This window comes from Acanthaster planci, linkage group LG04 (assembly GCF_054643075.1).
Source record: "Acanthaster planci isolate LZ-2023a linkage group LG04, COTS_SCS, whole genome shotgun sequence".
In the NCBI taxonomy this organism is placed as follows: Eukaryota; Metazoa; Echinodermata; class Asteroidea; order Valvatida; family Acanthasteridae; genus Acanthaster; species Acanthaster planci.
The window spans coordinates 5,109,446-5,122,691 of record NC_141780.1 but is presented as its reverse complement, the minus strand read 5'-3'; the positions used below and the strand labels follow the sequence as shown (position 1 = coordinate 5,122,691).

Below are 13,246 nucleotides of genomic sequence, written 5' to 3'. Positions count from 1 at the left end.
GGCAGCATTGTGATAAAGGTCTATATAGCCTTGAGACTTATTTTGTGGGATCCAGTTGCCTGTGAGAAACAAAAATAAGTAGAACTTCAAGAGACCTACCGTACCCCCCCTGGCCTCTTCCGCCAAACTCTCACATGGCCAGGCCCCTGGATATCCTCCCGTTGAAGGGCTTGAGCGACTCCCGCAGTGAGCTGAGCAGTGACAAGTGCAGCAGGCTGTCCAGGTCATCCTCTCGCTGAGAGTCGCGTTTCAGCAGATCGCTGACCCGGCTGTACAGCTTGTTGAGCCACAGGAAGCACGTCCGGCAATCGTCGCGGAACCGCGTACGAAAGAGGCCTAAAGGACGTGGGGAGGGGGGGGGAAGAACAGGACAGGAAGGAAATCACCTGCACTTGATTGCCTGTAATGTGACCCAGCATGACAAAATGAAAGTAACGTCGAATTCCACTCTTTCCTATTTGGAGGGTTCAAAGTCAAATACTGAAGTGGAGGTCAATTCCGGGTTTTGTAAAATCATTGGAAAGAGTGACTCGTCTATTCAATTCCAAGCTTTTTTGCAGGATCAGATATTTAAAAATGTCATTTTCTCAGCAATTTTGATGATACCATTACTCGTGGGCGGTTAGAAATGTTGAAACAATGTCAGAATAATGCCACACTGTCACATTATACTTTTACCCTAAGTGTTCCATGTACACGTACATGCCACTGGAAAACTCTCTTTCTGCTGAATTCAAAAATATCAATATCTCTATTAGAAGCAGTTTGTTCTACATCCTACACTATGCCTAAATAAACATGAGAAAAGTCCAGAAAATCAAAATGCATGGGTGCTTGTGTTTTGTAAGTGAAAAACTAATCTTTCAATAAATTCAGGCCCTTTTCCTGCCAAACACCTGCAATTTCTGCTTGAGTAAATAGGCTCAACCGATCAGATCAAGGCTTTGTGACTGTAAGCTACTCCAGGGAGAGATTCTGAGTACAAAGGCACAGCTTGGGTATGAAGTATTTTGCCAAAGACCTATCAAAGAGAGAAAAACCCTTTACCTCCTGAATGATGCTTCTCGATCTCGTGACCAAACTTCCTGATGAGGAGCTGAACCAGCCCGACGCTGGCATCCATGATGGCTTCGTCCTTGGTGTAGAAGAGCCTGTCGATAATTGGCAATACTTGGGCGGTGAGGCTCAGGGTCCATTTGCTCCTTTACACAGCAGGAAAAAAAAAACTTCTGAATACATTTTGAGAAAATAGGACCAAATTTGAACAAACCTAGTCTGTTTGCAAGTAGAAAATGCTTTGGCATATTCATATTAACTGGTCCACTGCAATTTAGACAGCAGCTAACTTCTGGAGCAAGTCTCCCCAATTTATCATGTCCAATAACTGAAACCTGTTCTTTGGTTAAGTTTCTGTTCATGCAGGTTTTTACATTCAATTAAAGCGTATTTTGTGTGGCCTTGTTTTCAAACACTGAATAAACCACTCCAAGCGTAAAGGGCTTCATATTACATGAGGTGAAGTTTACTGGAAAGCCTGACGACACGGAAATGACGACTCAGAAATGGCCCCCGACCGATGATGAATGCAAGTGACCAAATCCAAGACAGGTGTGAGCGAGTGAAATTTATGGAACAGCCGTTGGATATTCTTCCGCTGCCGTGATTCAGCGGTGGGAGAGGCAAAGAGACTGACCTCTGAACCCGATAAAACACAAGCAGGAAATGTGCTGCATCCCTGGGACACAAACTCTGGCTGCAACCTTGAGCTCACGTAGAAGGCTTCCTCACAGCAGATTAACATGATTTTAGTTAACAGAGAGGAGGCACTGCTGAAGAGGTTTTCGATAATGCGAGCTACATGCTCGTTCTGAGTTTGAAAGTGTCTGATAAATGCGCCAACATACAATGTACATCGCATCCTGTAACTTCATTCGGGAGTTTCTTTGAAATCTTGGCTTCCTCTCAGTCTCCTGGGCTCAGGCTCCGTTCCTGAAGTTGAAACCACTTGAAAGCACAGACTGTTAAGACTTTATGAATTGGTCATTAGCACAGGGTTCAATGCAATGCAAGCAAAGCATGCTTTTTTATTTAACTTATACTCCAAAGGCAGGGTGAGAGATGAGGCAAACATGTTGCAAACCCCCTGAGTTTCATTTTACTAGCTAAAGAAGCATCCACCTTGACTTAAAAACAACATGAATGTAGGAAGACCTCAAGTCCATGACCAGTTGAGGAAACATCGGCTCTTGTCCAAGTCAGTTTCAGTCGCCTCCGCAGGAGCTGCTGAGAGATCCAAGTCTCAAAAGACGGTCAGCTAAACAAGGGAAGAATCGGGGTGACGTGCAGACCGTAAGAATTCATCTCATTCCAGTCGAGGCCTGCTGTCTTCAATTACAACGTACATCCTCTGGCCGTCAAAATCAGAAGCCTGAGGGTGAAAACAGACCAACCGGGTTTCCCTGTTCACTTCTCAAAACACCCAACAGAAAATGACGTCAAATGGATCTCGACAGATTTTGCAAGGCCAGAGGAGTTTTCCGTACGTATCCTAGTACAATACATGAATTTGCACACCCAGGACACACCATCATTGATGGTGCACTTGAAGGGCACATAGTTCTTCCAGGGCACTGCAATTAAACGTTACACAGTGAATGGAAACAGGAATTTGGGAAGAAGATTTCACACTTCACAAGGGGTGTTCTTTTCCCACTTCGTGAAAAAGCATGAAAATGTTTTCCCACTTAGGTGGATCTCTTCAGTGCAACATTAATCAAAGATCTTCCACAAATCCACATCAATATAGGTGTAAGGCAAATTTCTAGTTGAAAGCAAGTACATTTCCTCTCTTGCTGCATTTTTACCCAATGCTGATCCCAAAGAAGGGAAACCCAAGCGGCAACTGTTCCCAACATGACGCCAGCCCCGACCTCAATGCCAGCACTTGCTAAAAGGTCACGGGGCACACAATCACATTTACAACTGCCACGTAACCCGCTGACCTACATCTTACCCTCCCTCCAAGTTCCAACCACAGCTGATGGAAAATATCCCCCTCTCGCCACACGTCCACCGATGAATCAGCGAGAGGGATTTCCGACTTAACGATCCCTTTTTGAGCTGCTTGGACATGCACAGATTGCGAGCACACGCAACTGCCACGTAACCCGCTGACCTACATCTTTCCCTGCCTCCAAGTTCCGACCACAGGTGTAGGAGAGGCCCATCAGATGAAAAATATCCCCCTCTCACCACACGTCCACCGATGAATCGGCAAGAGGGATTTCCGACTTAACGATCCCTTTTTGAGCTGCTTGGACATGCACAGATTGCGAGCACACGCAACTGCCACGTGACCCGCTGACCTACATCTTTCCCTGCCTCCAAGTTCCGACCACAGGTGTAGGAGAGGCCCATCAGATGAAAAATATCCCCCTCTCACCACACGTCCACCGATGAATCGGCAAGAGGGATTTCCGACTTAAAGGTCCCTTCTTGAGCTGCTTGGACATGCACAGATTGTGAACACACACAGCAACAAAAACAGACACCGGTGGTTCAACAGTGTTCTTTTCCTCAGATAAGTTGCCAAAACAGAGGTTGAAGTCAAGCATGGCTTAGACGGTATTACTGTACAACAGTGTTGCTTTACACCTAACGGGTAGGATAAGAGTAATTTACAGATCCCAAGACTTGGTACTCGTCACTGCAGAAGTGAAAGGAGGGGGAACAACAGGCTAATGTTACGATGAATTGGCACCTGAATGCCCAAATTCTCGCCTTCATTCTTGAACTGCCTGAGAATGCACATATGTGAGAAGGCAGTATCACCGATTTCAATATGTTGGAGTGCATGCTCCTGTGATGGTGCCCCCAACAGGACATACAGAGTACCAGCTGAATGCCTTACACTCCGTCTCTCCTTCATATAAACCCTGCTTTTCCTTTTACGGCCTCTTTGCACTATAACAGTACCAACTGGTCAGCCGTTGTTGACAGACTCCGAATATTGTTCTGAACTTCAACAGCAAGAAGTGTACCAGTCAGATGTTACCTCACAAAATATGTGACTCTTGTTCGAGAACCATCATGCAGAAATAATCTCAACCACACGTGCTACAAGGAGACACCTCATTGGTTATGATAAGCTCCCCCTGACTATAAGGATTCTGTTTAACTCTATGGCAAGTGCCTGTAATGTACGCACTCACAGTAATACTCAACTCTTTTTGTACTCGTACTCATGGAAATGAGCTCGACTACAACTCAGGCAAGTATGATCAAGGACCATAGTTGACCATAGTTCGACCAACTCCGATCGACCGCACATTAGTCGATGATTGTTGGACTAGTCTAGTCAAATATTCGCAACCAGCCTATCGAGGTTGGTCGTATCGTTGGTTGCCATAAATCATTCTACACTGTAACAGCACAGTGCAGTGAGGACCAGTTATAAGAAAAATGCTGGAAAAACAGTATGTCATGAGTAAACAACCATTTTCACTTCTATTTTCGCTATTTTGTCCTTCCTGAGGCTAACTTTTCTCCCCTTTGGCCTAATGACCTGACAATGCTGACTGGGGTCGCTGGCACTTTAACTTTACTGCACATGCACTAGGTATGTACGTCTGATCCAACCACTAGTTAACTAGTGGTCCTTGAATGCACTTACCCTACAGTGTTGAAGAACTCATACTTGAAAATTTCTCCCGTACTCACACTCAAATTGTACTCACAAAATGCAGTCATGCTTCCGTTTCCTATTGTTCCTGTAATATAACACTCTCCCATAAGATGGCCACAGGCATGTGACCACTGAGGACAATAGACTGACCACTGAGGACAGGGACACATCCTCTGTTCTCTTTGAGTTCTGTCCACGGTGGTCAAGTCAAATGCGAATTCTGATCTTAGGTAAGATGATGTGTTACTTACTCTTCCGTCGCCAAGACGTTGAGGATGCTAGTCCAGGCCGGGTAGTCATTCTCCATCTCATCCAGGGTGGTGCCCAGGCTGGACTTGCGGGTCCCTTCTAGCTCCCGCACTGCCGGCACGATGGAGTAAGGCGAGACCAGCTGCTTGGTGAGATGGTCGAAGGTCACCAGCGCCTCCACGCACTGCTTGTTGACCCAGAGGGTGCAGACGGTGTAAGTTGCCTGGCAAATGAGACGACGTGTTCAGTGCGTAAAAAATTGCCTCTACACCAGCAAACAGCTAAGGGCAAAGGAACTCTGCAAGCAGTGTTTGAGCGTGTAATGAGATGGAGAGGAGCACTTCTTGGTGTATCAGCATAACTAAAACAATGCTATCGAAAACAACGCTGTAATTTAGGAATGTCTTTACTGTCACTGCGATTTGCCACCGACTGACTGCTGTTTTCACAAAGAGAAGGTCTGTCCAAATAATCCCATGTAATGACCATTATCTGGCCAGCCTATTTGGAACAAGATGTTAAAAGACAAAGACTGGCACTGACATTTCATAATCGCTTTCATTTTAGCTAGCCTGTGTATTAAATATACACTGCACACATTGTGCAGGTCAGCCAATTACATTAAGTATGAAAATTACATCACAGGCAACTTAATGGAGTAGACAGCATAAGTGAATGAAGCAACAACAGCTTACCTCTGTACTGTTGTCCTCGGGAACTTGGACTTTGTTTGCCTTCTTGAAATCTGCATAGTGGCCCTTCCTTGATATCCTCTCATACAGAGTCGGCTTCAGCTCTGCCTTGCTCATGTAGACCTCCTCGTAGAAATGCTCAGTGGGGAACGACTCCTGAGCGTTTGCTGTGGGACCCTCCTCGTCGTCGCCCGTGACCACACCGGAGTCGCAGGAGACGTTCATGCCCGTCTTGCCAAATGCCAGCAGGCTCATGCCCCTCTTGCTGCCCCGTGATGATAACCTGGTGACGGGGGCATGGTGCCCATCCGAACCGAGCACACCGTCCACCTCTGGTGGGAAGGAGCTCATCAGGCTCTTGCGAACGTCGGCACTGGAGCGGTAGTACCATGTCCGGCGGGGCTTTGGGGGTGGTGAACAGTTCTGGGTCTTGCGCTCAGAGAACCGGTGCATGAAGTTGAGCTTGCGCTGCTTGGGGATGGTGTGGCAAGAGGTGGACACGTCGGCCTCAGAGTTCGGGGGAGTGTCCTGCGTACTCGTCACTGTGTCCAGGGAATCTGTATCGGCCGACTCCATGTCCTCGGTCAGTGCCTCTAGATCGTTCCATTCAGCAAGAGACAGGGAGGCGGAGCTTATGGAGCTGGTTGGGCTGCTGGTGAGGGAAGAATGAAATAAGCAAGGTGTATTACGAAGCGTTGCGAATGCCTTGGCGAATGCCTGCTGGGTGGCTTGCTGTGCACTGGAGACACTCCTATTATGCTCGTCCACCGGCTCACCATCCATCGATGACTCTTCATTGCTGAACTTGTATGAATCGCCCATTGTTGTGTCGCTGTCCAAGAAGACGTCGTCCGTTTCACTAGAATCCAGCGAAACCCCCGGCAGAGTGAACGTTCCATAAGGGCCGCTCACCACTGGTTTGATAGGGTCCCTGCCAATGACGCTGTTCTCGTAAATGCCAAAACTGCTGAGGATGTCATCTGCCAGGCTCCTGTTCTCTAGATATTGATCTATAGGGAGTAAGTCAGAATCAAGGCTGAAGGGATCCCCCAGAAAGCTGTTAGAATCCAAGCTTTCTTTCTCATTTTCCTCTGTGGTATCTCCAGTGAGAGTCTTTTCAGAAGTTGAACACTCTCTGATGTGCTCCTTCTCCTCGTTTCCTTTATTCTCCAGCTCTTCTTTGTTCAAATCATCATAGAGTACCTCCTTGTCGATGAGCCTTTTGTCAGACTCCCTCTTGCCCGACCAGATGAGCCCCTCAACAAGGTCAATCTCAGAATACTCGGTGACATTTTTCTCATCATCGCTGTTGGACTCTTCATTGCTTTTATCCTCTTCGCCAAACTTGGTGCAAGGGGGCGGCTCGGACGTGGGCCGTATCTTTGTCTTGGGAGGGCTGCAGCAATATTCAGCCGACAGGCGATTCTTGACAGCAGAGTCTGTGTCCTGCACCTGCCAGTCTGGCTGGTGGAAGTCACGGCGGAAGCCCGGCACGGTGGCAAAGCGGCTCCTAGATGGGCTCCTCTCGGCCCTTATCTCGCACCTCACTGGTAGGCTGAAGCAGGGACCCTCCAAGTGTTGCTTGGCTGTTAAGGGACGGGGGCCGATGCCCTGACTGATGACGGGCTCCTGGAGATCCACTGTTTCGTCGCTGCTGCTGCTCTTAAGCGAACCCGAGCCCATCTCGTCAAAGTCCCGCTCCAGCTTGGCCAGGTCGCAGCAGATGCTGGAGAACAGCCCCTCCCCAAGGATGTGCTGCCACATCTGCAAGTAGTCCTCTTCCATCTCAAAATTAGGAAAGGACAGCTTCTTGTCCTCCCTGTTTCCCAGCCGGCCCTTGAATGCTCTGCTCTTCTGATCGCCGTCCAGAAACACCCCCTCTCTTTCATGGTCGTGCCAGACTGTTTCGCCACCGCATACGGTGTGTCTCTTGGGCTCCTCGGGACTGTCGTCGGAATCCGAATCGGAGCACTGGTATTCCACCCGCGTGTCCAGATCGTAGGAGAATGTAACGCGACGTTGTGGGCAGGCCATACGTGGTGACTCTGGGCTCTTCAGTATACTGTGTTTCCGCTCTGATGAGCTTGGACTGGCATCTTCAGAACTAGAACCATGCACAAAGAAACAGAACCCCGAAATACAAAAACACCTCATCATACTTGGAAGTTCATTCTGCTACAAAGTAACATATCGCATCATGCTTGACTTTACAAATATGCCACCAAAGCAGTTGCACCTTGATTTCTCACATACAATGCACTACCACACGTCATGTGAAAAAAGATCGGCATGCTAGTACAATGAATTCATATCAACTACTAATTTTTTTTTAATTAAGCATGCCTTTAAAAATAATGAAAGTAAAATATTACAAGTTGCATCAGTTCAAAAACAAAGTAAATCGTCCTCCACTTAAAATACATGTACATGTACCGGCATACTGCACGACTGTAACAGTTTTCTGCTCAGCAAAGGGGCTCATAAAAGCAGGGTTTCTTCCAATTTAGGAGGGAAAAACATTCAAGAAGACTACCATTTCAACTCAAACAAATGTTATTTAAAGACATCCACACTTTGAGGAATTCCTGATGGAATGCAGTTCACATCAAGTCCTTCCTTTTGAGGATACAAATGTATGTCACATAACTCACCTTCAAAAAAATCAACGTCCAACTCTGCTAAAACCAACAAAATCTTGAAATGCTAAGATTTCAAACCAGCTACAAATTACTAGACATAAATCAAAAATTCAATAAAAGTGCTAGTTTCTGAACTGAAGTGCTTGTTTCTGAACTGAAGTGCTTGTTTCTGAACTGAAGTGCTTGTTTCTGAACTGAAGTTGGCCTGTAAGTCCAGGGGTGCAGGGGCCTGAACACTTTCTCTGATATAGATGCACTGCATTTTGTTCATGTGCCAAGCCTTTAGGGGCTTTTCCAGTCATGTCTTGCGATCATTTTGACACCAATTTTGTGAAAACTAACCGAGTGTTCTCAAGAAAAAATTTATATGAGACAGGTCAGTCAAAAGTCAACCTTTTCCCAATGATGACCAAAACAACAAAACCCTACATGCAGGTTGCATAAATTGACACTTCATAGATGTACCCAAATGCCAAATTTTCGAAAAGAATGGGCATGGGACAGCTGAGTTTAAAGGAGGGGGATCCCCCCGCTGTGAAATGCACTGAAAAAGCCTGGCTCTTTTGGATCACTAGCATCCACTCAAAACTTCACATCTGTCAATCCAATTCATTGTGTGTTTGTGTAAAAAATGACAGTTTTGACAAAATCCAACAAGATGGAGTACTTGTGCACTGACACATGCTGTCCCAAAGCTCCCTGGACCCACGTAAACCCGATTGAAGCAGTCGACTCAAGATGGGCTCTGACAGGATACAAGGCCAGCAGGAAGGAAATAATTTGGCCAACCTTATAAAAACAGGATATCCAGAGGAAGTGTTGGTTGTGGATTTAAGATGCTCGGGAAGGCATTTACAATTAACACCTTTGTTTTGTTTTTTTTTTTGATGTGCTTGACATTGATACGCAGTATGATTAACGTTGACTGGGTCCATCCCTGCAAAACCAAACTAAGTTTTCCTTTTCAGAAAAGGCAGATGTGCGACAGGAGAGTGACACTGGCCAGTTTCATGGTCAGTTTAATGGTCAACAGAAGAGTTTTGCTACCTCAAGAAGAAACAAAAATGGACTAATCTGTAGTGCATTTTATTGCAAACAGATGGCAAGGTTTGGGAGCGAATGGAGATTATGATTAACCCTAACAACGCTGAACTCAACAACATCCAACGGTGGTCACTTTCTGTTTGATTTTGTTGATGAATAGTGAACAAAAAGGCCTTTTGTTCCAGCTGTTGGATTCTGTCTGGTTCGGCAGGCTTCAAACTTTCGGAGCTGTTGGATGTTGTCAGATAAAGCAGGGGTAGGCGCATAATCAGGGTAGGGGTTTTATGTTTACAACAGGAATTGTGCAACACTCAGCCCAACCTTGCTTGATTTAAATGCAAGGATAATGGCGCTGCAGAGCTCAGGTCTGGGACTGTACCAGGCTTTGTTGGACCAAACCCCACAGTACATGTATAATGTACAGAGACTGACACCCCATACATGTATTTGCTCCAACACAACTGTAAGGCCTATTGTACACGGACAAGCGGTAACGGAAAGCGACAGGGTGCCGCTTGCTATGAAAAGAATGGTGGTGCCCCACATGAAGGATCCAAGGTATAACGAGGGACTGCTGAAAGCACTATTACCAACAACCTGCATTCACTTTTCATTCTAATGACCAAAAGAGATAACATGTACATTGTACAAGTTTACTTTGCAGAACTCCAAATAACACCCCCCCCCGGGCAAAGCCTACCACATCACAGGAACTGCAACTGTCAAGTCATATCCACAGGTGCAGCAAAATACCGCTGGGGGGAGGGGATACACGTTTCCATGGCACACAGAGTTCACTTCAGAGTGTTTTCCCCACAAAATATCAGATTCTGACATTTACTAATCACAAGCCCACATTTTGTCCCTCGGCCCATGAACGGAAACCAGAACAGAGTGCGGTCTGATGGGTCAGGGACAAATCAGATAAACTTTTTTTGTTAACAGTTTGGAAAACCCTCCCCAGTTGCCCTTTGCGTGAACCGAAGTGTCCTTTTCCCCTGCCCACCCCAGCCTTTAGTAACTGCTCCCTTGATGCCAGGTGGGATGACAGGTACGATGACATCAGAGGAGAATACAAGTAAGGATTAATATTCAATGACTGCGCTCAAACTACCTGTAAATCAAGCCCCCAAAATATTATTCACTTCCAGCAGCTGTCATTTGCACCTGTGAGAAATCTAACCTACGAGCACCTGCCTTACATTGTATTCATTTCCAAATAAGTCCATGAGACCGTGTAGTGTTGGGGTGGGAGAATAACAGGCAGGGTAGGTTAGGGGGCAGTGCAGTGACTGAGGGATAGAGCGGATGGCGTATGCAGTACAATATTGTACAGGTACATGTACGTTTGCATACAAAACGGGAAACCTTTTTTTGCAATACAAATCATTGTGTTCATGACTTTCCACAACAACAGCATCCGACATGTATTCACAGCTGTTAATTTTATGGATCTCATTTCTAACAAACCCTATTTTTTGGCTCCGACGAGGGACAAAAATCCTTTCCTTTACATCTATGCTGCCAACCCTGTCTGGAGCTCTACCGAGACAAGAACTTTTTTATGCTGTCAACCATGTCTGAAAATAAACTGAGAAAAAAAAATCTTATTTTATGCCGCCTGCCCTGTCCCGGAAAGCAAAATTTTTAACCTGCCTTTTCCCCCGACCAAACAACCCTCCCTAAAAGTAAAAAAAAATTACATCTGTAGAATTGTCTATGGATGCCCTCAAGAGAAGGCACGGCAAGCAAGCCCTCAAGCACACCTGTCAGATATTGAGGTCATACCTAACGAGACTGCTCATTGGCCGCAACATGCAGTCTCAGTGTAGCGCATTAGGGAAAGTGTTGACGGAAAGCACATTTTCAAATGTGCTACCCACAGCAGTTTTTTCATTGCCCGATCACAATGTTTGTCAGCTCTCAGTGTAGAAAGTCCAATAGGATGGCAGTGTTGGATAAATTGGACTGCACAAAGGTCTCTTACCACCCATCAGAGAAAATGGCCCAAGATGGGCTGATAATCCCGCCCCAGTGTGTGTAACTGTCCTACTCTTCGATGTCCTGGTATAGCAGATCATGGCGCCCCCAACTTTTGTATTTTTACCTTTTTACTTTTTTCCTCAAGACAGAGAGCAGTTCCTCCAGGAAAATAAGTGTTTCTCAATATCTATTTTTATATGAAAACAAGGAACCAGCTATCATTCCATGTATTGTGCCTAGCCTGCTCAGGAAGCAGCAGTTGTGTGCTAAGATGATCTCCCTCCCCCCGGCACTGGGGACTTGCGCTGTGACTGGAAGCCTTCAGAGTCATTCTGACCTCAGACTCTATTGAGAACAGAGCACTGGCCACCACACCGAGCTGAACCAGTGTCCATCTGTCTTTCAAGTTACGCACTAATGCGCTTCCCCAAGATAACCCGGTTGGGTAACCCCCTGGGTAGAATGTGGGGTTTACCTCGAGATCGTGGAGTGGTACCCGAAACACGCCATGACGCGGTAGAACTCTGTCTGGATCTCCGTGTGGTCCTGGTGTGTGGTGCCAGCCCTATCTAGCAGCACCAGGCCGTTTTCCTTGATGTAATCCGTGACTGCCATGGACATCATGACCAGCTTCTCGGTCTCCTCTTCGGCGTAACCTGGGTCAGGAGGACATATGTTGCTAAAAAACTTCAGCAATACTCACTTAATACAACTCTTTAACCATATCCTGCCGGGGAGCCCGTTTTGGGGTACCTTGGGTTTGTACGCATAGCCGGGGTACCCAAAATCGGGCAAAAGAGCTTGGGCCTTGTAACAAAAGACCGTACTCGGAACAAGAGACAGACCTGCTGGGAATTGCCAACATTTTTTTCATTGTCAATAGTGGAGGAAGTCCGTCATTGTTCTGAAAGATTACACCACTGTTTGTGGCATTCAGTGCAAGTGGGTTACCAGCACTCCAGAAATGAGTGATACAATACCGCTGCATGAAAACAAAAGAAACTTGTGGAACACCACACAATCTGGGCTCTTTTTATACGGCCGCAGGCTGGCTGCAATAATCTGGCATCAATAGATTTTGTCTGTCCGATTAGAGTAGCCACCAGACAAACACTCCATGGGGTTTAGGCATTCAAGAAAAAAAAGATAAGAATTTTTGAAGATTTTTGAAAACCGAAGATATCGAAAAATGGCCCGTATGTAGGCACTGCATTTTCAAAGCACCCAGCAGGAAACGGTTAATCCTAACCCCTGAGGGTATATTATACATATATGGACTGGCATATTTCACAGTCACTAGTGCACGTCTATGTGCCCCGAGGGACTGTGGGTGACCAGACCAGGGTTCTGTTTCCTGAGGCCCAAGGCCAAGGGAAATGGGACCTGCTACTGGTCTGTCATATTTTCTTGGAGTGCATAGATGTGCACTAGTGACCAAAATATGCCAGTCTATATGTGCACATTAGAGAACCCTCACATGACTGTGGTTCAGCCAACTAGGATAAAAGGCCAGCGAGTGTGGTGCTATAATCGGAATTATATTAAAATTGGAAGACTCAGGAATGTTTGTTATGAGACTTCATGAGATTCTTTCTTGGGCTTCGTTTCAGATTTCAAAAAAACTCACAAAATACAAGGAGGCAGTATTTCAAAAGTTTAAAACCAGGCAATACCGTACTTTGTTTGAAGTATTCCAGCATTCTCAAACATTTATCATTTTATAGAAACTTGACACTACGGGCTTTGCACTTGAAGGACGTTTAGCCCACTGTATTAGCTGCCAGGTTGTATCTCTTCAGTGTCATAAAATCCCAATTTTGGATCTTGAAAGATCTTGGAGGGTTGAAAAATATTCAGTGTACATGTACATGAGCTGACTTATCTAGTTCCTCATTACAGTTCCTCCAGTTCCCTCAGAGTTTTGGCTGTATGTTCAAAGCCCGTTTCGATAGATT

General features: G+C 46.0%; 1 protein-coding gene across 4 annotated transcripts in view; it reads right to left on the bottom strand.

The window, feature by feature from the left end:
* LOC110974179 (uncharacterized) overlaps positions 1 to 13,246 on the bottom strand; it is a 43,071-nt gene that overhangs the window by 5,840 nt on the left and 23,985 nt on the right. For all 4 annotated transcript variants that reach the window (XM_087135556.1, XM_022225619.2, XM_022225620.2 and 1 more), the window contains 5 exons: positions 11,767 to 11,947; positions 5,629 to 7,729; positions 4,936 to 5,156; positions 1,048 to 1,202; positions 100 to 336 (listed from right to left, as the gene is read on the bottom strand). In XM_087135556.1, the coding sequence (XP_086991682.1) occupies positions 131 to 336; positions 1,048 to 1,202; positions 4,936 to 5,156; positions 5,629 to 7,729; positions 11,767 to 11,947 (2,864 nt within the window). In that variant the 3' untranslated portion in view covers positions 100 to 130. The remainder of the gene's footprint in view (positions 1 to 99; positions 337 to 1,047; positions 1,203 to 4,935; positions 5,157 to 5,628; positions 7,730 to 11,766; positions 11,948 to 13,246) is intronic.